The following is a 22,510-nucleotide window of genomic DNA, read 5'->3' on the forward strand; positions in this document are numbered from 1 at the left end:
CACAAAAGCCAGGGAGAGGGGCTGTTTGCGGGGATATCACCCCTAAAACACAAATTTAGGCCAAGGCAATGGGGTATAGAGCAGCTGGTTATTTTCGCAGAAGCAGAAAAGGAACAAATCACAAAATAATACCAGAATCTTTCCACAATAAAAATAAAAATAGCTACCACATTCAGAGATTTCATCCCAGCCTAGGCCCTTAAAAGATGCAACGCCATTTAATCCTCACAAAAACCACATGAGGTAAGGACTATTTACCGTGTTTTACCAAGAGGAAAACTGAGGTTCAGAGAAAAGGGACTTAGCTAAGTGACTAAGCTAAAAACACTGTGGAACTTGGAATGCAGGTATATTCTCACTACTGGGCGACATTGTCTCTCCTACCGTAGACATTAGTGGCCTTTATTCAAAGCATTAAAGACACCCAAATTAATTGTCAAGTTTAATGAAATCAGATCCTGGATTGGAAGTCACCTGATCTTGGCACTAAGTAGGTAATAGTTACTACCTCCACTCCCACCCCTCCTTCCAGAAGGAGACTATTTTCTAAGCACCTCTTGAAGATCATGCTTTTTACAAATAGCAGTTATTCAATACCCGTAATTTATTAGCCCTGGGAGCTTGCCTTAAATTTTACTAAGTGTGCGTGTGTGAGTATGCGTGTGTGAGTATGCGTGTGTGGTGGGGAGGGGACAGAAAAAGGGAAGGGGCTGAGGAAGTGGGATGCAACTCATGATCCCTCCTGTGGTGGGCCACAGATGTTGTTGAAAAGATCAAAAGTACAGAGGCGTACCACAAGTAAAGCGTTTTTCCCAAATATAAAATAGCTACAGAAAAAGAAAGGCTTAAAATGAGTCAAAGCACTGTGTTTTGTTCTTTTGTGTGTGTGTGTGTGTGTAAATTCATAGAAATAGAAAGCTACCTAATACAATAAGCTCTTAGGCTGACAAACTAATGAATTCAGAATCAAGTATATAATCAAACTCGTCAGTTTGAATTTGCATGTTTATAGTGTAATGAATCTTACATTGCCTAATAGACAAAAATTTTATATTTTATTAGCATTTACTTACGTATTTTGAAACAGTAATTGGTACTTTATAAAGTTATAACAAAATTTTCTCTAATGAATTTAAGCTAAAATATGATGATTTATGCCAGAACTGAAGTTACTACTGTTTAGTATCGCATATGAAAGGAAATTAGATTATAGAATAACAGATAAGAAGGCTATAAATGCTGATGGAATTATAATTCCATTTCTAGATGGGAGAGATGGGAAATTTCATGTCATTAATTTTGTACAGTCTGAAAAATAACCATGCCCACTAAGCTGATGACTTTTCAGTAGCTGTGATGAGGTGGTTTTAGAAGTAATAGCGTTGTTGGGGCAGGGGAAATTCCAAGAAAAGGGAACTACGTGAAAATTTTACTACGTGAAAAAGTTTCTTAGTTAATTTTAATGATTTGTCAGATTTTTTTCTGACTTGAGATTATTCTCTGGCATTCAGTGGTGGTTTACAATCTAGATTTTCAGCCCTGCTTGGATATCCTAAAGCAAAACAGCAAGGTGTATTGATGGCAATTCCTGGGTCTTTTACAGTTACTACTTAAGGTCTGAGATTGTTCTTGTAAAAAGATAATAACTAAATAGCATTTACTACATTTAAGTCCTGAACTAAGGAATCATGTATACTAACATTGTATAGGAGAAACTGAAGCTCAAGGAGATAAAATGACTTGGGTAAGGTTACCCAGCATGTAAATGGCAGAGGTAGGTCTCAGACTCTGATCTCCTGGGGTCTTCTTTCCATTGGAGACACTCGGTCTCATTACTCTGACCTCCCTTTGTCCAGACTTTAAGGTTAAATAGCGTTTTACACCACTGATAACCCTGTATTTTGCTTGTTGTTGATTTGTTTGCTAATGTTCTTTGAGTACTGTCAATGTGGATGTATGTACATTAAATACAACATTAGTATTCCATCAACAAAATGTAGACTGTGGTAAACTCTACAGGATACACGACCAGTTTCTTCAAAGAAGAATTTCAAGAAAAAAAAAAATAGAGAGTGAGTCCTTATAGGTTAAAAGAGACAGGAGACAGTCCAACCAAACACATTGTGTTTCGGAACTTGTTTGGATCCTGATTTGAACAAACCAACTGAAAAAATTATTAGACAATCAGGGAAATTTGAACAATGTATGTTTAATGGTATTAAGGAATTGTTATTGTTTTTTAGGTAAAATAATGTAATTATGGTGAAGTATCTAATATTTTAAGATATTTTAAAAAAATCTTTGTCTTTTAGAGGTATATATTAAAAGAGATGAATTGACATGATGCTAGGGATTTCCTTCAAATTAATGCAATAGATGAAGAATGATGTAGGGTCGGTGAGCCGAGGAGTCGAAAGAAAGATTTCTTGGACTCTCAAGATCTGGCAGTAGTGCTCTTTTATTTAGAGAATAGTGTGGACTAGGATGGGCACAGGACCCATGGGCAGTCAGGCTGCTGCGTGGGGACAGGGCCCACGGGTAGGAGGAGGTGCTGCTGCTGCCACTTCTGCTGCCATGGGGGCAGGACCCATGGGCAGTCAGAGCTGCTGCTGGCATGGGGAGCTGTTGCTGCCACAGGCATGGGGACAGGACCCATGGGCAGGCAGAGGTGGTGCTTGGGGACAGGACCCATGGGCAGGCAGAGGTGGTGCTTGGGGACAGGACCCACGGGCAATCAGAGCTGCTTCTGCTGCAAACACGGGTGGAGAGCAAGGCTAAATTTAAGGCTTAGGTATGTGAGCCATCTCTTTACAAGACAAAGGAAAGAATATGAAAAAAAGTTAAAATGGTATCAGTGCAGGTAGGGTCTGGCTATTGGGTGATCCCATGACTTTTAGATAAGAATCAAATTGGATTAAGTAAAGGTCAGAAGCCACCACCCTAAACCAGTTACATGAGATTGCCAGACAGTAACCAACTTAAATTCTTGCCTACCCCATTAAGAGTTTCTAGGGACAAGGTCATCTCCCTTCTTTCACAAATGCAAATGTCTCTCAAAGGGCAAGCAAATTCCAGTCCTCGGAGCCTGCTTCTCATCTGCAGTTTTTAAAATTAACGAGCCTAAAATCCTCATCAAAGAAGATTGGTTTTTAGTTGGTAATTGTTGATTATCTGGTTACCTGCGGGTTCATCATATTATTCTATCTATTTTTGAATCTGTTTACCATGTTCTACAAAAGATTGCATTGTTCGACGATGAACCCAAAGTAGATAATTACTTCGATTTGTATTGCATAATGTCTTATTTCAGGGAGGTCTCTGAAGGGACCTGAAACGGTCTTAGAAAGAACCTAGTCCAGTCTCCACATACTACTCCTTTTCTTTTGGGTACAAAGCAGGGGTGGGGCTAGGGGTGAGGGGTGGGGATTGTTCTTTCCTCCCCACCCCCCCCCGCCCCCCCCACCTACCCTGCTCAAGGTCCAGTTTCGAACTAGATAGCCTCCAAAAGATTCTTTATCTTTCCTAAAATAAAGCCTGAAGTTTGGGGGGTAGGAGTGTAAAGGGAAAAATGTCAGTTGACGGCATTGAAATGCCCTGTTAAACTTTTGGTCTTGATTGTGCTAATTACTTTGTTATCAGGGTGTAGAAGAACCTATACCTTTAATTACCCTGTCCGCTTGACAGTGTTTCTACTTTAGTGAAATTTCTAAAGTGCAGGAAATTCTCGGAGACCTTACGTCACCGCCAACAGTTACAGTAATTACCGTATTGACCCTACTTGTTTTCAAAGCGTGGAAACTTGAGGTGCCGCGTGAGGGCAATTTAGGGAGTTCAGACTTAAGTCATTATTTTTATGTGATTTAATTTTTAAGCAGTGTGGACACCGGGGACCAGAACGGAGCTAGTTTTTCTCTTTTTTAAATCTCTAGCGACAGGCTACTTCCAGGTTGCCTCTGGGGCACAAAGCAGAGACAGCACCCACACTCCTTAAAAGGGAACTTCAGGAAGCGTTTACTGCAGTAGTGCGCTTGCGCAGTTGCTCCCGAACAAATCGCCCGCCTTCCCCAGTCCGGCTAGCAGGGGGCGCTGTGAGGTAATGGACTAGTCTTCTCCCTACGGCTCTGGAACGTAGCGTAAAAGGGCAGCAGGCGAAGCGGGCTGAGCGGCGTTCTATCCTCGACTGCTCTGATCTCTATCATCCTTTGTCCTCCAGCCTCCCCGGGGCACTGGGCCTGCGGGCCTGGTTGCTAGGCAGAAGCGGGGCGCGGCGGCGGCCGCGGCGGCTGCCTGGGCGTTTGAAAAGCGGCTCTACAGGCGGCAAAAGGTCCTGAGGCGGCGGGCTCGCCTCTACCTCCGGCCGGGCCAAGTGGCCGAGCGGCTTTTGCCTTGAGTCGGGGCTGGTTAAGGGGGGCGCTGGCGGCCCGGGGCCGGGGACTTGCAGGCTGCGGCGGCGGGCCCGGGCCTCAGAGCCGGGGCCGGGCAGTGGGAGCCCCCGGGAGCCGCGGGCTACCGCAACTCACCCGGTTCGCTCTTCCCCCCAGCAGACCCCGCCTGCGGGCCGCCGGCCGCGACCATGGTCTCCAAGTCCGACCAGCTCCTCATTGTCGTGTCCATCCTAGAAGGTGAGCGGCCCGGGACTTGCTTTTGCAGCTGCTGCTTCCGGAGTTTTAACAGAGGAGTGTCGGACCGGGGCTTTGTTAACCTTAAGAACCCTGTCATCCTGCTTTTGCAGTCCCCAAAGGCTTGTTCAGAGTTGAATGTAGTGAGATCTGTTAGGCAATTGATTTAAAAATCTCTCGGGGGAGTGTGAGAGCTATTAGGGATAGGTGGTATTTAGCGTGATAGCCGTAGCCCCAGAGAATATAGGAAAAAACGATTTCCATCAGAAGCAGCACGTCGATGACTTTTATATACGAGCTGGAAGTGTGCCTGGAAAGCACGTTCTGTTCAGTGGCATCCGGGTAATACCATTTGTAAGAACTTTGCTTTCACTCCAGTAAGTGTTTCCTGCAATTTCAGAAGTAGCGCGGAGGCCTTTCCCTTTGCAAGTCCTGAGGGGGAATTTAGAAGACTGGGTGTCAAGAGGGTCTATTATACATGCCTTGAAGTTTGGTTGGTTGAATGAGTGACATCTCTTTGTTGGACACTCATCTAGCGTCAGACACTGAGATGGGAATGTAAGAGTAAAACAGTCCTGGTTCTAAAAGCTAAGGGCCTAGCATGGAGAGTGTGTGAACACATAATTCATCAGGGTGTGGAAGAGGGAATGTCCACCTCTGTCTGGAGGAGCTGGGGAAGGTTTCCCAGAGGAGGTGACATTTATTTGGGTCCTAAAAGATGATTAGGAATTTGTCAGGTCAAAAAAGGAAGGAAGGCATTCTAGGCAAAGGGAGGCACAAAAAGCACTTAAGGTGTGGAAAAGCAAGGTGTGTTCTGCGATTGCTTCAGTTCAGTGCGGTGGGAGAGCAGACTGCAGGAAAGTGGAGGGCACAGGAGGGGAGAGGTGAAGTGAGGGTAGATTGGGATTCACATGAAGCAGGAGGCATCTGAGTGGGCCAGAGGGATGAGTGGCTTTCCCCCCAGCCCCCATGGGAGGTATTTTGCGGAGCTTGGCACTGTTTGGGGGGTGGGAGGGAAGAAGACGTAAACCTGGTTTTTGAGTTTTGGAACAAAAGACTGACCAGAAGCCATAAAGTGTTGGGGCAGTTTTAACTGTTAGGTTACTGATTGTTTAAAGGCTTAGGACTGAAATCCTCTTATAGTTTGGTTAATAATAGCTTTTGGACTTGGAGCTGTACCCCATGCTATGACGAAACAGAATTGTGAGGCAGGCACTTTTTCTTTGTAGCGTTCTGTCTCCTTGGAAAGATCAAATTAATGTGCAGGACACAATATGTTGGGATGTAATGTGATATTAAAAAATGATGTGATACGGGCTGTAAACATAGGTATTGGGGTGGTGGGTGGGGAGATGGCTGAAGTGCCTTGAGTGGTAAGTAAGCGTTAGATAGGTGAGGATAGAAGAAAGTCATCCAAGGCAGTTAGACAACACAGGCCAGTGTGGGAGTGAGCATGGTAGGTGGAACAGGGAAGAGGTCAGCAAGATGACCAGGGTCGAGGAAGGTGAATATTTTGGAATACTGTAGTAGGAAATAAGCTTGTATAGCTAGAATGCGTAGGCCTCGGAGGTTCTTGAAAGCCAAAGAGTTTAGATTTAATGTTCTAAAAAGTAGGGAGGCAGCGTATAGTGTTCTGAAGTAGGAGAGTGTCTTTTGCAAGTTCAGTTTAGGAGCAGCATGCAGGGAGGAGAAGCTGGAGTCAGGGATGTCGGTTAGGTGTTGCCACAAACATATCTAAAACAAGCGTGTGTCCTCCCTCCAGACTGTCCCTCCTCTTGTGTTTGCATTTCCATCCGCTGTAACCAGGCTGGTGCCTCAAGCCAAGAACCTGGGCCTCATCTGCTTCCTGGGTTCCCTCTCCATCCCCAGCTTCCAAATGGTTACCCAGTGTTGTCGATTTTATGTTTAAAACAATAGTAGGTGCTTCATGTAAACTTTTAAATGAATGAGTTTCCATTATGAGTGCCCTGCTTTGGGGCCCTCATTATCCACCTAATCTATTGTAATAATCATTTCAGGAGTCTGTTTTATAAATGTTTTCTTCTTTTCCAGAAAACATCTACTGTTCACATTATTGTTTGGGGATAATCTTTCTGAAATGCGAACCTAATTTTCTTAAAATCCTTTGGTGCCCTAAAGGATAATGTCTCTGTGCTTTGAATAGCATATATGGCCCTTTATGGTAGACCTCTTGCCTACCAGCCTCGTCTCCCCTCCTGCCATATGTTCATGTGGTCCCAATCCTTCAGCTGTATTGAGCTGCTTGCAGTTTCTTGACTACATTTCTGGAAATGCTCTTTATTCAAAAGAAAATGATTAGGTTTTTACCATGAGCAAAATTCCGGCTATGTATTGGATTCCAAGGATGAAGAAGACAGGGTTCTGTTCTCAGGATACTCGTTGTCTTAGGGACGAGCCGGGCACCTGTTTGTTCCACTACACATCCTCTGTTCTCAGGCTTATTGGAGGTTATAGTTATGATCATCTGACTGAAAATATAGGTTTTTTTGAAATATATGAAATTCATTTGGGGAACCTAGTGATCTTTTAGAGCAGCTGAAAATGAGGTCCAGAGAGAGGCGTCTGTGAGTGCTAATTGGGAGAGCCGTGCCATACCTGGTAAGACTCCTAAATAGGGGCTTTCAAGTAGAGCCTCAGGCTGAAACTCACAGGTTTGCAATCAAGGCCTTTCTGACCAGCTTCCTTCCTAACCCAGTAGCTTGTACCAGAGTGAGTAGCAGCAGGGATGTTTACTTAACAGTGGTTAAAACTCCCCTGAGCGAGATCCCCCTCACCAGACCTGTAAACAGGTTGACTGTCAGATTCTTAGTGCTTCTTCCTTAGTTCTTTAGCTTCCTGTTTTCAGTGTTTTAAGTTTGTTTCTTTCCACTAGACCCTCAGTGCCTCAAGGGCAAGTACTCTGTTTTATTCTTTTTGTGTCCTGTAATCTGACATAATACTTGACTCTGAATATGCCTTCAGTAAACAGTGAACAGTCAGGCAGTACAAATGAAAAGTGATGTGTAGATAGAATATTTTAATATTTCTTGATAATATGCAACAATGTCCTTACGAATAGGATGAATGAGTACATGAGTCTATTTCTCTTCTGTAATTTGCAAAGTATTCTTAACTGTGTTAACAGGAAAAGGAAGATGCAGGTAAATTTGTTCTTGCTAACTTGATTATTTCCCAACTCTCCAGATGACTTAACTGTTCTATATTAAGTACTGGTATAATAATATCTAAAATTAGTGTAATCACATTTTAACTGTTTAATTCTAAATGTTATCGAGATCATTGCTGCTCGAAGTGTGAACCAAGGACAACAGCATTGACATTACCCCTGATCTTGATAGAAATGCAGACTCTCAGGCCCACCTTAGACCTGCTGAAGCAGAATCTACATTTTAAGAGTCCTCAGGTGATTGATGTAGACATTCATGTTTGAGAAGCACTAATTATAAATTATAGCTTTAAATTTGATTCATGTTTCTTATGAGTGTGTATATGAGTATGTGTTAGTGAAGTACTTTATGGAATATATGATAAGTCAACCACTCATAACATAATATCAATTTTTAAATCACATGCTAAATGATCATATTTGATATTTGTACACTTCTGATTAACCTGTATAGTTGTTTTTTTCCTTTTCCAGGTCGCCATTTCCCCAAACGTCCAAAGCATATGCTTGTAGTAGAAGCAAAGTTTGATGGAGAACAGTTGGCTACAGATCCTGTGGACCATACTGACCAGCCAGAATTTGCTACTGAGTTAGCCTGGGAAATTGACAGGAAGGCACTTCATCAGCATAGGTGATTGTTATTTTCAATATGTTCTGCTCTTTTTGGGCTATTATAAGTAAATACATTTGTATCTCTCATTAGATTATAATAATAATATTTGTTGAGTGGTTTTTTAATGTGCCAGGAAATTTTCAAAGTACTTTGCAACAATAATTCATTTAAACATCAGAACAACACTACGAAGGAGGTATTATTATTTCCCCACATTACAAATGAGAAAACTGAGGCCTATGAGGTTAAGTAACGTGTCCTAAGTCAGTCAGCTGGATAGTGGTAGGGCCCAGCCAGTCCAGCTCCAGAGCCTAAGCTTTTAACCACTGCATCTAGCTTTGTTTTTTGCTGATGTCTGAGAGAATAGATATTCTAGAAATGCCATAATGATGCCTACTTAATATTAAACATGTGTTGCAATTCATTGTAATTTCTTTTAATTCATTTATTGTATATTTTACCTGGCTTGCCAAGGATATGTAGAGATATACATAGTAATTATATGAGAGACTCTTTCTAATTAATTTTACACTTGATTTTAGATATTTAAACATTTTATTAGTATATAAAACAGACAAAATTATAGCCTCTTATTTATTTCATGAACTCTGATGATCAGAAGCAGGCAAGAAAACTGATACTTTTATTTTAAAAAAGGATTGAAAATCTATTTCCTTCTGGGAAACACATAGTCACTTCAATACTTGCTCTTTTTTAGTACTAAATCAAATAAAAATAAAAAGTTAAACAGAGCAAAGAGAAATTTATTTTCTTCTATTGCTAGATCAGTCCATGGATTTATTTGAGAGGGTATTAAATTCTTAGAGAACATCAAAATTTTTGTTTCCTCTCAATGGCTTCTGGAATATCTGCTTAGATAGGTGCTGATATGAGATATTAGTGCCTGCATTGGTGGTTGTGTTTACAGTTGTGTTAGTGCCAAGTGGTACCACTCTGAATGTTGTAGGCTAAGAAAATAATGCAGATAAATCGAATGTATAAATGATGATTCTGTGCCAGGGCAGGTTTCATAGTCATTTCATTAGATAGAAATGGTGGCAAAATTGAATCAACTTACTGTATGAGCCAGTCTAGCGGTTCCAGACTCAAGAGAACCCGTGATAATGCAGTCAAGGTCATGCTTACAGAATATTGTCATGTATTACATTAAATTATTGTTAATTTAATTTTAATAGTTTATGGTATTTAATTCCTAAGTTTATTTCATTTTTTTAGTAACAAAGGTGTGAGCATATATGTGTATTTGTAGTTTTATGAGTGTGACACAGTATTAGAAAAACAATTTAAAGTCAACCTTGAATATTCGTGGTAATTTTTGACTTTAAAAGAGTTCTGTACATTACAGAAGCTTGAGAAACATTCACCTAGATTATAGCTTCTTAGATGAGAGAGACTAAGATTTTTGACTTGTTTTACTTAGTTGGTATGTAGATAAGTAGATGTAATTAATAGTTGATGCCAGTTGAAGAGTTTTTCAGGAAAAATAGACTAGTACAGGTTATCCTACAAAATTATCATTGTGTTGGTAGTAGTAGGCAGCTTTTTCAAGGCTAATAGAAAGTCAGTTCAATAGTAAGCAAAAGCTATTTTATTTATCACATAAATTGTTATGTTACAGGCTACAGCGTACTCCTATCAAACTCCAGTGTTTTGCCTTGGATCCTTTATCTTCAGCTAAGGAAACTATAGGTTACATTGTTCTAGACTTAAGAACTGCTCAAGAAACAAAGCAGGTACTGCCCTTTTGATGTTTTGTTACTGATTATGTTAGACAGTTGATTGTTTTCAAAAGGTATCAGATTGATGGAAAGGACAGTGGATACTGGACCTGACAGATCATGGGTTTGAGCCAATATGACAGTTCTTATGTTTTAGTTTATGAATTTGATTTAGAAAGTCCTGCCTTTTTGGTCATTCCTTTGACCTAGAACTATCTTTCTCAAGGAAACTTCTCTCTGAGCTCAAATCCATGTTCAGGTTGCTGTTACCGCAAGCTTAACATGTGCAACTGCTTTCATAGGTAATCCTCTTCAGGCGTTCCTTGCTTCAGTGAATGGTCACCACTCTTCTTCTAGTTATGTAAACTAGAAATACAAAAGTCTTCCTCGACACCTCTCTTTTCCAGCCTCTGTAATAACCACTCTTTCCAGTTGAATTTCCCCTCCTGAACCATCTACTGTTCTGCACTTTTGCTGCTGCCATCCCAGCCTAAGCTGCCATCATTTTTTACCGTGGCTATCAGAAGACATTCGAATTGATTTCCCTACTTCCCGCTCTTTGCGTTCCTTGTGTACTAGTCAGAGTAAGTGAACTTATTGAAACACACTTATGTGAACAGTACCCCATACAAACAAAGGGAAAAAAAAAAGAATTCAAGGTTTTGATTCCTGTGTTAGTGCCTTTTGTTATTGAAAATGTTTCTTCTTATGTCTTTTTAAGTATCTTCTGATTTTTTGTATATTATTGACTTTAGAAATGTTTACTTTCAGTTTTTCTTAATGACTTTGCTTTGTCTCAACTTTCTTAAGAAAATAAAGTAAAAACATTCTTGTATTAAAGTTCTCTATTCTTGATTTGAATCTTAAATTAGAATTCTATGAAGAGAATGTATCTGTTACTAATGTTTTTGCTGCTGATAGCAGTGATATTTGCAAATGAGCCAGTCAGCCTGGCCCAAATTTGGAGTCATTCAAAAGAAACTGAAATTTTAGTTGCTTTGCAAGAGGACTCGTTTCTCCTCTGTCCTTGGGTACTCATCACCTCTCTGCCCCTACGTCCTGAAAAACCTTTTTCTTCTTTGGTCTTAGACCTTCAACCAAGAGCCATGACTGCCCCTGACGTTTCTCTTAGCGGCCTCTCTGCTGCAACTTGCATGAGTCTGTAAGACACTTCTGGAGTCACAGAGAAGGCAGATCCTCTTAGGAGGGGGATAACTGAGAGGAGATCACACCTCTAAAGGCTCTCGGCCTTCCTTTTCCCTTGTCTCGTCCTTCAGGACAGTTCGTCATCATATTTGTGAGCAAAGTTAAGGAGAAATCTTTCCAAATTACATTAGTTTTAAGAAAACTAAATGTTGTCTTGCTTATTCCCTTCTGTTTGCCATCAGAAATATTTGAAGTTGGCTAGTAGAATATTTCAAGTTGGCAATAAATTGATTTTCTGTAAATAAACATTAACAGAGAAAAACCTAGCTTTATTTTTCTGAGTTACATAACAGAAAAATATATATTCAGAAAAATATATCATCTGTTACATATGAAAAATATATCATAAATTGTGCAGGTAGCTAAAAATCTTTTTTTCAGGCTTATACTTAAAATTAGAAGATATTTCTCATAAGAAATGCAGCAACAAACTATATTATGAATTTTTGCCTTTTAAAAAAACTTGGTTTGGATTTTTCTTTTAAACCTATGGCCTAGTTAATCCTATTTTACTTATCAAACATAACTTGAATATAAAACAGCAGGTTTTTGGTTTGGGTCAGTATAGGTACCAGTTCCCTGCCTTTGTATAACAGTGGTCAGAGTAAGAAGGCTGTTTCCAGGTGTTGAAATGGTGCCTCTGCAGTAATGATACATGTGGTCCTGGGCCAGGAGATTTTGCAAACTGCTTTGGGTACTAGAATTTCTGAGGTTACTTTGGGGGGGATATTCAGGTAATTTAGGATACTTCATTCTGTGAGAAAGCCTTTATATTTCGATATCAGTCAAATCTTGGTTCATAACCCAAAACTCTACCATTAGGCCTTTACTTTAATATTTTTATTAACACTAAACTTTTCTTTTCCTTATTTCACATAAACAGAACAAAACAAATGTGGCAGGCAGAAAAGGTATAACAGAAAAAGTGAAAAATTAGGGGTTAAGGCAGTGGAAAATTGTTAGTCTTTTATTGTTTAAGGGATGAAGTGAGATTAGGGACATAAGAATAAAGATGGAAAGAAATATATTGTGTTTTCTTCTCTTTAATATAGTACCTGTTGAAACATAGGAATAGAAGCAAGGAAGACAGTCTGAACTTCTGCTGAATTTTTTCAAGAGGAAATTCACTTAGCTTCTTAAGCAGGATTAATTTCTTTTGAGGGAAACGTGAAAAAAAATATTTTAAAAGAGAAGAAAGTACTCAGAAACTACAGGAAATATATTTAGAACCTTATAGAACATTCCCCACTGTGTATTTCTTATTAACTGTTAAGGTGTTTTGTTTTTTTTGTTTTGCTGTTATTCTCTAGGCACCAAAATGGTACCAGTTGCTGAGTAATAAATACTCCAAGTTCAAGTCTGAGATACAGATAAGCATTGCTTTGGAAACAGATACAAAAGCACCAGTGGATAGTTTTAAAGCAAAGGGAGCCCCTCCTCGAGATGGAAAAGGTTTGTGTGTCATCTCTGAGAATATTCTCTGAGAAGCCATATCTGGACTAGAGCTTTAGGAAGCTGGTGGGTTTATAAGGAGGTATATGCCGGAGTATAAACTGATCTTACTTCAGTGCATCTGGCAAATATGACATTGTTGCACATGCAACATTTGTTGCTCTTAGCTCTTGTTTACAAAACTAAGAAATAGGGAAAGATTTTATTTTCTTTATTTGATATATAACAGAACAAAGTAGAAATTTGTATTGTTTTTCAAATTTGCTGCTTAGGAAAATTTTCTTCTAGGGTGAGTGCAGGAAAACCAAAAATGATTATGATGTTCTCTCTTAACTGTAGTTTAACAAAACCTTCATATTTTTCTTTTTTTTTTTAATTAATAAACTTTATTTTTTAGAACAGTTTTAGGTTCACAGCAAAATTGAGTGGAAAGTGCAGTGTTCCCACATACGCTTGTCCACCACACACGCAACCTCTCCCACTGTCAACATCCCTCACCAGAGTGGAACGTTTGTTAAAATTGATGAACCTACATTGACACATCATTAGCACCCAAAGTCCGTAGTTTATATTAGGGTTCATTCTTGGTGTTGTACATTCTGTAGGTTTTAACTAATTTGTAATGACATATATCCATGATTGTATATCTACAGAATAATTTCACTGCTATGAAAGTCCTCTGCGCTCTGTTTGTTTATCCCTCCCTCCCCCTAACCATTGGCAACCAGTGATCTTTTTACTGTCTCCATGGTTTTGTCTTTTCCAGGATGTCGCGTTGTTGGAATCACACAGTATATAGCTTTTTCAGATTGGCTTCTTTCACTTAGTAATATCCACTTAAGGTTCTTCCATGTCTTTTCATGGCTACATAGCTCATTTCTTTTTAGCAGTGAATAATATTCCATTGTCTGGATGTACCACAGTTTATTTATCTATTCACCAAGGACATGCCAAGTTTTGGCAATTAGGAATAAAGCTGTTATAAACATCCCTGTGCATTTTTTTGTGTGGACATATTTTCAGTGTGTTTGGGTAAATACCAAGGAGCATGATTACTGGATCATATAGTAAGAATGTGTTTAGTTTTATTAGAAACTGCCAAACTGACTTCCAAAGTGGGTGTACCATTGTGCATTCCCACCAGCAATAAATGAGAGTTCCTGTGGCTTTACTTCCTTGCTGGCATTTGATGTTGTCAGTGTTTGGGATTTTGGCCATTCTGAGAGATGTGTAGTGGTATCTCGTTGTTTTAATTTGCAATTCCCTAATGATATATGATGTTAACATCTTTTCATGTATGCTTACTTACTACCTGTATATCTTCTCTGGTGAGCTGTCTGTTCAGATCTTTTGCCCATTTTTTAATTGGTCAATTGTCTTGTTATTGTTCCATTTTAAAAGACTTGTTCATATATTTTGGATAACAGTCCTTTATCAGATGTGCCTTTTACAAATATTTTTTCTCAGTTTGTGACTTGTCTTCTCATTCTCTTGATGTTGTCTTTAGTAGAGAGGAACTTTTTAAAATTTTAATGAAGTCCAGCTCATCAATTCTTTTATGGATCATGCCTTTGGTATTGTATCTAACAAGTTGTCACCGTACCCAGGGTCATCTGGGTTTCTCCTGTGTTATCTTCTAGCAGTTTTATAGGTTTGTGTTTTCCACTTAGGTCTATGATCCATTTTGAGTTACTTTTTGTGAAGGCTGTAAGGTCTGTGTCTATATTCTTGGTTTTTTTTTTTTTTTTGGTGAGGAAGATTGGCCCTGGGCTAAGATCTGTCGCCAATCTTCCTCTTTTTGCTTGAGAGAGATTGTCACTGAGCTAACATCTGTGCCAGTCTTCCTCTATTTTGTATGTGGGAGGCCTCCACAGCACGGCTTGATGAGCAGTGTGTAGGTCTGCGCCCAGGAACCAAACCCGCAGACCTCAGGCCACTGAAGCAGAGCATGCGAACTTAACCACTATGCCACTGGGCCAGCCTCTAGATTCATTTTTTTTTTTAACATGTGGATGTCCAGTTGTTCCACCACCATTTGTTGAGAAGACTACCTTTGCTCCATTGTATTGTCTTTTCTCCTTTGTCAAAGAATGGTTGACTGTATATATGTGGGTCTATTTCTGGGCTCTCTATTCTGTTCCATTGATCTATGTGTCTCTTTTTTCACCAGTACTACACTGTCTTGATTACTGTATCTTTATAGTAAATCTTGAAGTTGAATAGTAACAGTCTTCCAACCTTGTTCTTCTTCTTCAATGTAGAGTTGGCTATCCTGGGTCTTTTGCTTCTCTGTGTAATCTTTAGAATCATTCTGTTGGTATCCACAGACTAGCTTGCTGGGCTTTTGATTGCATTGAATCTATAGATCAAGTTAGGAAGAACTGACGTCTTGACATACTGAGTTGTCTAAGCCATGAGCAGGGAATATCTCTCCATTTATTTAGTTCTTCTTTGATTTTGTTCATCAGAGTTTTGTGGTTTTCCTCAAATAGATCTTATACATATTTTGTTAGATTTAGTCCTAAGAATTTAGCTGTTTTGGGTGCTGATGTAAATGGTATTTTTTTTTAATTTCAAATTCCGCTTGTTCATTACTGGTATTTAGGAAAGTGATTGGCTATTGTATATTAACCTTGTATTCTGCTACCTTGCAATAATCACATTATTAGTTTCAGGAGTTTTTTGGTTGAATTTTTCCATAGATGGATAGTCTACCATAGTTATATCATCTGCAAACAGACAATTTTACATCTTCCTTCCCAAACTGCATGCCTTTCTTTCCTTTACTTTGTGTTACTGTGTAGCTAGGACTTCTAGTATGATATTGAAAAGCACTGGTGAAAGGAGACATCCTTGCCTTGTTCCTGATCTTAGTGAGAAAGCTGCTCACCATTAAGTGTGATGTTAGCTGTAAGTTTTTTGTAGATGTTTTTTATCAAGTTGAGGGAGTTGCTCTATTTCTGGTTTGCTGAGTTTTCGATCGTGAATGGGGGTTGGATTTTGTCAATGTTTTTTCAGCATCTATTGATATGATCATGTGATTTTTCTTCTTTAGCCTGTTGATGTGGTGGATTACATTAATGGATTTTCGAACGTTGAACCAGCCTTGCTCACCTGGGATAAATCTCATTTCATCATGGTGTATGGTTCTTTTTATACATTATTGGATTTGATTGGCTAGTGTTTTGTTGAGGATTTTTGTGTCTATGTTCATGAGAGATACTGATCTGTTGTTTTCCTCTCTTGTAATGTTTTTGTCTGGTTTTCATATTAGGGTAATGCTGGCCTCATAGAATGAGTTAGGATGTTATTACCTCTGCTTCTATATTCTGAAGAAGATTGTAGAGAATTGGTATTATTTCTTCCTTGAGTGTTTGGTAGAATTTACCAGTGAACCCAATTGGGTCGAGTATTTTCTGTTTTGTAAAGTTATTATTGATTCAATTTCATTAAATGATACAGGCCTATTCAGATTGTTTCTTCTTGTGTGAGTTTTATGCGTCTTTCAAAGGAATTGGTCCATTTCATCTAGGTTATCAAATTTGTGGGCATACAATTGTTCATAGTATTCCTTTATTTTCCTTTTAATGTCCACGGGATCTGGAGCAATGTTCCCTCTTTCATTTCTGATAGTAGTAATTTGTGTCTTCTCTCTTTTTCTCTTAGTTAGGCTGGCTGGATGCTTGTTGATTTTATTCATCTTTCCAGAGAGCCAGCTCTTGATTTCTTTGATTTTCTCCATTGATTTTCTGTTTTCAGTTTCACTGATCTCTGCTGTAGTTTTTATTTCTCTTTTCTGCTTGCTTTGAATTTAATTTGCCCCTATTTTTCTATTTTCCTGAAATGGAAGCTTAGATTATTGATTTCTTTTTTGCCTTTTAGTGTGCCTTGTAATTTTTTGTTGAAAGGTAGACATGATATACTGGATAAAAGGAAAATAGGCCTTTAGTAATATAGTGGTAAGGTGTGGGGGGGAGGGGAAGCGTTTTTTAGTCCTATGATTAGGTCTCAGTCTTTCAGTGAGCTTGTGCCCCTGAACTGTTTGGATTGGTCTGATATTAGATTGATTATATTATATTTGATTAGGTTATACGTCTTTGGCAGGAATGTCACACAAGTGATGCTCTGTTCTTCTCATTGCATCTTACCAGGTGGTGTACAATTTTGATTTTTCTCATTACTGATGATGTTCACTTTGATTACTTGATTAAGGTGGTGTGTGTGTGTGTTCTCAGCTATAAACTTACTCTTGTTTTCCTTTATAATTAATAAATATATTGTGAGGCAGAATTAGAAAAATGTGAAAACATTGATTCCTCGTTAAACCTTCAATTTATTTATATTATATAGGTATGGACCTATAGTTTTCTCTTTTTATTTAGTGGGTTACAACCTTGAGCTATCATTATTTGTCTCAGAGTTGCGCATTGGGAGCCTCTTCAAGCTTCTTTTGTTTCCTTTTGACTGTCTCTATAATTCTTTGAGCTTTTTCTTGTTTCCTTGTACAAAAAGATGGTTCAGGCTCATCTTATACTTTCCCTGTCTCGGCCCTGGATTCAGCCATTTCTTTAAGGAGCCCTGCTTCCTTTTAGTGAAAAATGATGTTTAGAAGTCAAGATCCAAGTGCTAGGTATGTCCATTGCTGTCCCTGCTTCCAGGCCCTTTCAGTGGAAAAAGTTAGGGAATTTGTGCATGTATGTATACATACACACAGATATGTGTACATTTACATGGATATATACACACACACACAGGTATATATACCTATACACCTTTATATTTCTGTTTGTCACTACATACATTGAACAGCATGCCTTCACATTGACACCTTCAATCCTTCCAATCCTACACCACAAGATTTATCCTAGTGTTCCTCCTTTCCATACTTGTGGCTACCTGACAGTGAGACAGCTGTCATAGTTATTATTTTGACTTCTAAGCTCTATTGACCTTACTATTTAATGGCTGCCATATTAAAGTATTTGTCAGATACTGTGCTAAGTGCTTTACTTTCATTATTTAATTTGATCTTCTCATTAACACTATAAAAGCTTTGCAGAAGAAAAAATGGAGACTAAAGGAGACCATATAGTTTGGTCATACAACTAGTAAAAGGCAGAACGGGGATTGGAACCTTGGTCAGTGTGACTCTAGTGTCTGTACTTATAACTATTATAATATTTTAGTCAGTGCTGCAGTAAACATATTTCTTCAGGATTAACTGCAGGAAGGATTGCTTGTTTATAGAATATGCATATATGAAATTTTGATAAGCCCTGATTTATTACCCTCCAGAAAGTCTATACCTACCAACATGGAGAGTGCCCACTTTCCTGCGTTCTCCCTAATACTGAATGTGGTCTATTATTTTAGTTGTGTGTAGTTTTGATTTTTTCCTTAATTTGAAAAACCCTTGTCTCTCTACAGTTTCTTCATTCCAAAGCCTATTTGATTATATCAGTTCCCTTCCCAAATTATTTCATGATTTTCTCTTATTGTTAGAAAACTATCCGAATATTTTCAACATGGTGTTCAAGAAGGCCCTTTATGATATGCCCTCTGCCTCGCCTCGTTCTATCAGTCCTTGCTCTGTGATCCAGCACACCACACCTATTTCAGTTCCCTAACCACATGCTTTTTCTTTCTTTTGAGTCTTTGTACATATTTTTCCTTCTGCCTAGAACACTCTTTTTCACTCAGTCTTTTTCTCTTTTTAGCTGAATTTTGCTTGTTTTTCAGTTTCTAGTTTAGATTCACTTCTTTCAGGAAACCTGATGCCTTTTCTATGTGGTTTATTAAATTGAAGTTGTAAAAATGTTATCTTATTTCAAAACATGGCTTTGATGTGCAGAAAGAAAATGGTGATTATATAAAGTTTCTTTGGAGAGTGTGTGAGATATTAACTATATCCATGAAAACTGCCAAGCAAATTAAAAAGTATAACCAGCTTTCAAAATCTTATAATGGTTTATGGCAAACTGCAATGTAGTTTAATTGTATTTTTCTCTGTAAAGTACCTGCTAGCCTCTCTGGACTTGATCCCAAGGACGTTGTGGCAGTGCTGAATGAGGAGGAAGGCTACCATCAGATCGGACCAGCAGAGTATTGTACTGACTACTTCATTATGTCAGTGACCATAGCATTCGCCACCCAGCTGGAGCAGGTGAGACTTTCCCTCAGGTTAGTGATTCATGAAGAACCTTCAAACATTTTATTTTTTAAGTTTGCCTTTTAGGTATTAAAATAAGATTTGCAAGTGGACTTTTTTTACTTTTTAAAAATAATTTAGAAGAATGTTTTCTTTCATGTCAGAAAGCAGTTTTGCTTTAGGAAAATAATAAATTGGAATGATCTTGGTAGTAAGAGAATAAATCTCTCAGGATTTAGAAGAAAGACCATCTTTAATTGTACTAGGTGGCTTTGTAAGGACTGATATGAAGGGATTTTTTTCAAAGCATTGAGTAATTTACTTTTAGGAGAAATATGCAGTGTTGGGAACACTTTGTTTCAGTCATACCTTAATAGCTGTCAGATCTAGGATTAGATTTTACCTTATTTACAAACTGACAGCTTAGCCTGTTACTGTTTCTTGCATGCAGCCAGAAGACGGAAGATTCTTGGGTCAGAGACAAAGGACTGTGTAACTCTCAGCACAGCAAGAAACATGAATATCAGTATATTTCCTTCAGTTTCCCTTATCCCAAGTCCCATGGGGTGACACAGAGGGGCCCCGGTGGTTGCCCCACACATGTTGGGTTTGTGTCAAGCTGAGGAACACACAACTTGGGGAATACACCACTTATATTGTAATAAGTCTTGATCTTTGTCTGGAAAGACATGTTACCTTATCTCTTAGGCTTACCAGGTGCATTAACAAGCCTGGAAATGGCCTGGGTGAGAGTGGTTAGGGCCTCACAGTCTTGGCACACTCAGCAAGAATGTGAGGGATGCTCAGGGCCCATGGCAGATTGCCTTTTCCCAAGAATGACTCAAAACAAAATTAGCTGTTATTTCATTGTCCTTTTCAGGATCAAGTCCAGTTTTCTCGATATTATGTTGGTCTATAGCAACTAAAATTAATTAATATTTTCAAAAATAGGGAATATGACTTATGACTCTAAAATTTTTATCAGACTATCCACTTTCTTAGAGGTACAAAATTCCCACATAGTCTGTATTCACAAGTGAAATATGAGTTAGTGCCCACATATTTATTTGACTGCTAAGACTTAAGTAAAGATTTTTCTCAGGAAATATGTTTCACTTTGTTACACTAAATTCATGCCCACTATAAAAATCACTTTTTATGTATGTATTCTTTGAGGTTTACTCTTTCTCTCTTAATTTGGTACTGTCATTTCCTTGTTGACACTTTATATATGTGCTTTTGTCTTTTTCCATCAATTTCCTTACTTCTGTCCATAAAGCTCTGCTAGTGGATTGCTTTACTTAATACACCACTCTAGTTGGGGGGAAAGGCAGATGTCCACTGTCTTTTCATTAACCACATCAGAACACACATTAGATAATGAGTCTACTGTATTTTTACTGTTATTAAATATCTGCAAAGCATTTTAAATTGCCACTCTATTTTTAGTATTTTTCAACTCCGTAAGGAGGCATAATTGTTAATATTTATAAATCACTTACTGTATTACGTTCTGTGAAATAGGCATTATGCTAACTACTTTGCATATGTTGCATTTAATCTTACACAACTTCAGGGGATTGTTATTTGCATTTTTGAGATGAGGAAACTGAGTCTTAGGAAGGTTTTACAGCTAGTAAATAGCCTATGTATTTCTGGCCATATGCCACTTTCCACATTCTGTTGTCTCCATATTATGCTCTCTTGCTTCTTATGGGGTTTTGGAGTAAGGTGGATTTCAGCTGGATTCTTATTCTCACTACTTACTGGCTCCTTTAGCTTAGGCAACTTACTAAACCTTTCTGAGACTGGAATTTTCTCAGTTGTGTAGTGGTGATACTACCAGTTTTGCAAATGTGCATGGGGAATGAAATAATACTAAGAAAGGGCCTAGCATGTAGTTTATATGTGCAAAGCTATATTTGTATGTATGGTAAAAGCTTGTTGTGGGATATTGACTTATTGAATTCACAACTAAAACTAATACAGTTCTTGGTAATACTAGCTGACTTACTGGGACAAATCACTCAGTTTAATTTATGTGTGACTTATCTCAGATTTATGTCTGGCAAGCTATTTGCTATCTCCATTAAAAATAAAGTCAAATAAGTTCCTCAAAACATTAAACAGAATTACCATAGGACCCAACAATTTCACTCCTAGGTATATATCAAAAGAATTGAAAACAAGTGTTCAAATAAAAACTTGTATGCAAATGTTCACAGCAGCACTGTTCACAATATCCAAAAGGTAGAAACAACCCCCAAATGTCCATTGATGGATGAATGGGTAAACAAAATTTATATAGATGCAATGGAATATTATTTAACTGTGAAAGCAATGAAGTACTGATAAGGCTACAACGGGGATGAACGTTGAAAATATGCTGAGTGAAAGAAGCCAGACACAAAAGGCCACATATTGTGTGATTCCATTTATAGAAAATATCCAGAGTAGACAAATTTGTAGAGACAAAAAGCAGATTTATGGTTTCCAGGGGCTGGAGAAAGCAGGGAATGGAGAGTGACTGCTTCACAGTTATGGTGTTGGTGTTTGGGGTGATGAAAAAGTTCTGGAACTAGATAGTGGTGATGGTTGCACAACGTTGTGAATGTACTTAATGTTACTGAATTGTAGACTTTTTAATGATTAAAATGATAATTTTTCTGTTGTGTATTTTGTAATAATTTAAAAAAATACACAAAATTAAGCGCAATAGTTTATTCATCTCTTGATATTACTTAATATTTCTTGTTTGCTTTTTTCATTCTTTACAGACAAGCCAAGGATTTTAAAAATTAGCCATTTAGTTTTTTCGTTTCAAGCTAGTTAAAGGCAATGTCAGAAAGCATCTAGCAATAAATAAACTAACACATACGTTTTCAGATGCAAATCAGTGACTTAGAATATGATGCTATAAACTTGTAATAGAATGGAGGAATGAGTTTGGAGTACAAAGACTGAATGGTGATAATCTTGCTTCCTTTTCTTAAATATTGGAAGTTAAGGGTAAAAAAACACATAGTTTTTAAAGCCAAGGATAATAAAGAATTTTTAAAAGAATCTCTTTCTCTTAGTGGGAATTACTTAGAATAAATGTATTATGAAATATATAATTTAATTCTTTTTTTCTTAAATTTTTTATTGTTTTCTGATTATGGAAGAAGTTAAAAGAAAATGAAAGTCTCTTCTAATAAAACTCAGAAATAATCACTGTTAAGGGTAGTATATATTTTCCTGATTTTCCCATTCACATAACAACAGCCGACTATGTACTAGGCAGTTGTAGAATTGGACATGTATTATCTCTTTTAATCCTTCCAACAACCCTAAAAGAAATGGAGGTACAGAGTTATTAAGTAATTTGTCCAAGGTTTCACAGCAAGCCATTGATGGAACCAGGGTTAGTGGTTGGAGCTTACTCCAGAATTTGTGCTCTTAACAACTGTAGGTGTATACATGCTCCCTCCCAATATATATAAGTTTACATGATTAAAATCTTCTCAATTAAACAAATACATTTTAAAGTATAGGATTAAAGTAATA

General features: G+C 38.1%; 1 protein-coding gene across 7 annotated transcripts in view; it reads left to right on the plus strand.

Annotated features, from left to right (window-relative positions):
• Positions 1-4,103: 4,103 nt before the first annotated feature.
• Positions 4,104-22,510, plus strand: part of CEP120 (centrosomal protein 120) — a 71,413-nt gene continuing 53,006 nt past the window's right edge. For 2 of the 7 annotated variants that reach the window (XM_070569380.1, XM_070569382.1), the window contains exons 1-6: positions 4,104-4,324; positions 4,542-4,622; positions 8,281-8,437; positions 10,059-10,173; positions 12,675-12,816; positions 18,831-18,979. In XM_070569380.1, the coding sequence (XP_070425481.1) occupies positions 4,574-4,622; positions 8,281-8,437; positions 10,059-10,173; positions 12,675-12,816; positions 18,831-18,979 (612 nt within the window). In that variant the 5' untranslated portion in view covers positions 4,104-4,324; positions 4,542-4,573. Of the gene's footprint in view, positions 4,325-4,414; positions 4,623-8,280; positions 8,438-10,058; positions 10,174-12,674; positions 12,817-18,830; positions 18,980-22,510 lie in introns of those variants that run through there. The other 5 variants (XM_070569378.1, XM_070569381.1, XM_070569384.1 and 2 more) reach the window with 4 other exon arrangements.

The sequence above is a fragment of the Equus przewalskii genome, chromosome 13 (assembly GCF_037783145.1).
Source record: "Equus przewalskii isolate Varuska chromosome 13, EquPr2, whole genome shotgun sequence".
NCBI classification, from domain to species: domain Eukaryota; kingdom Metazoa; phylum Chordata; class Mammalia; order Perissodactyla; family Equidae; genus Equus; species Equus przewalskii.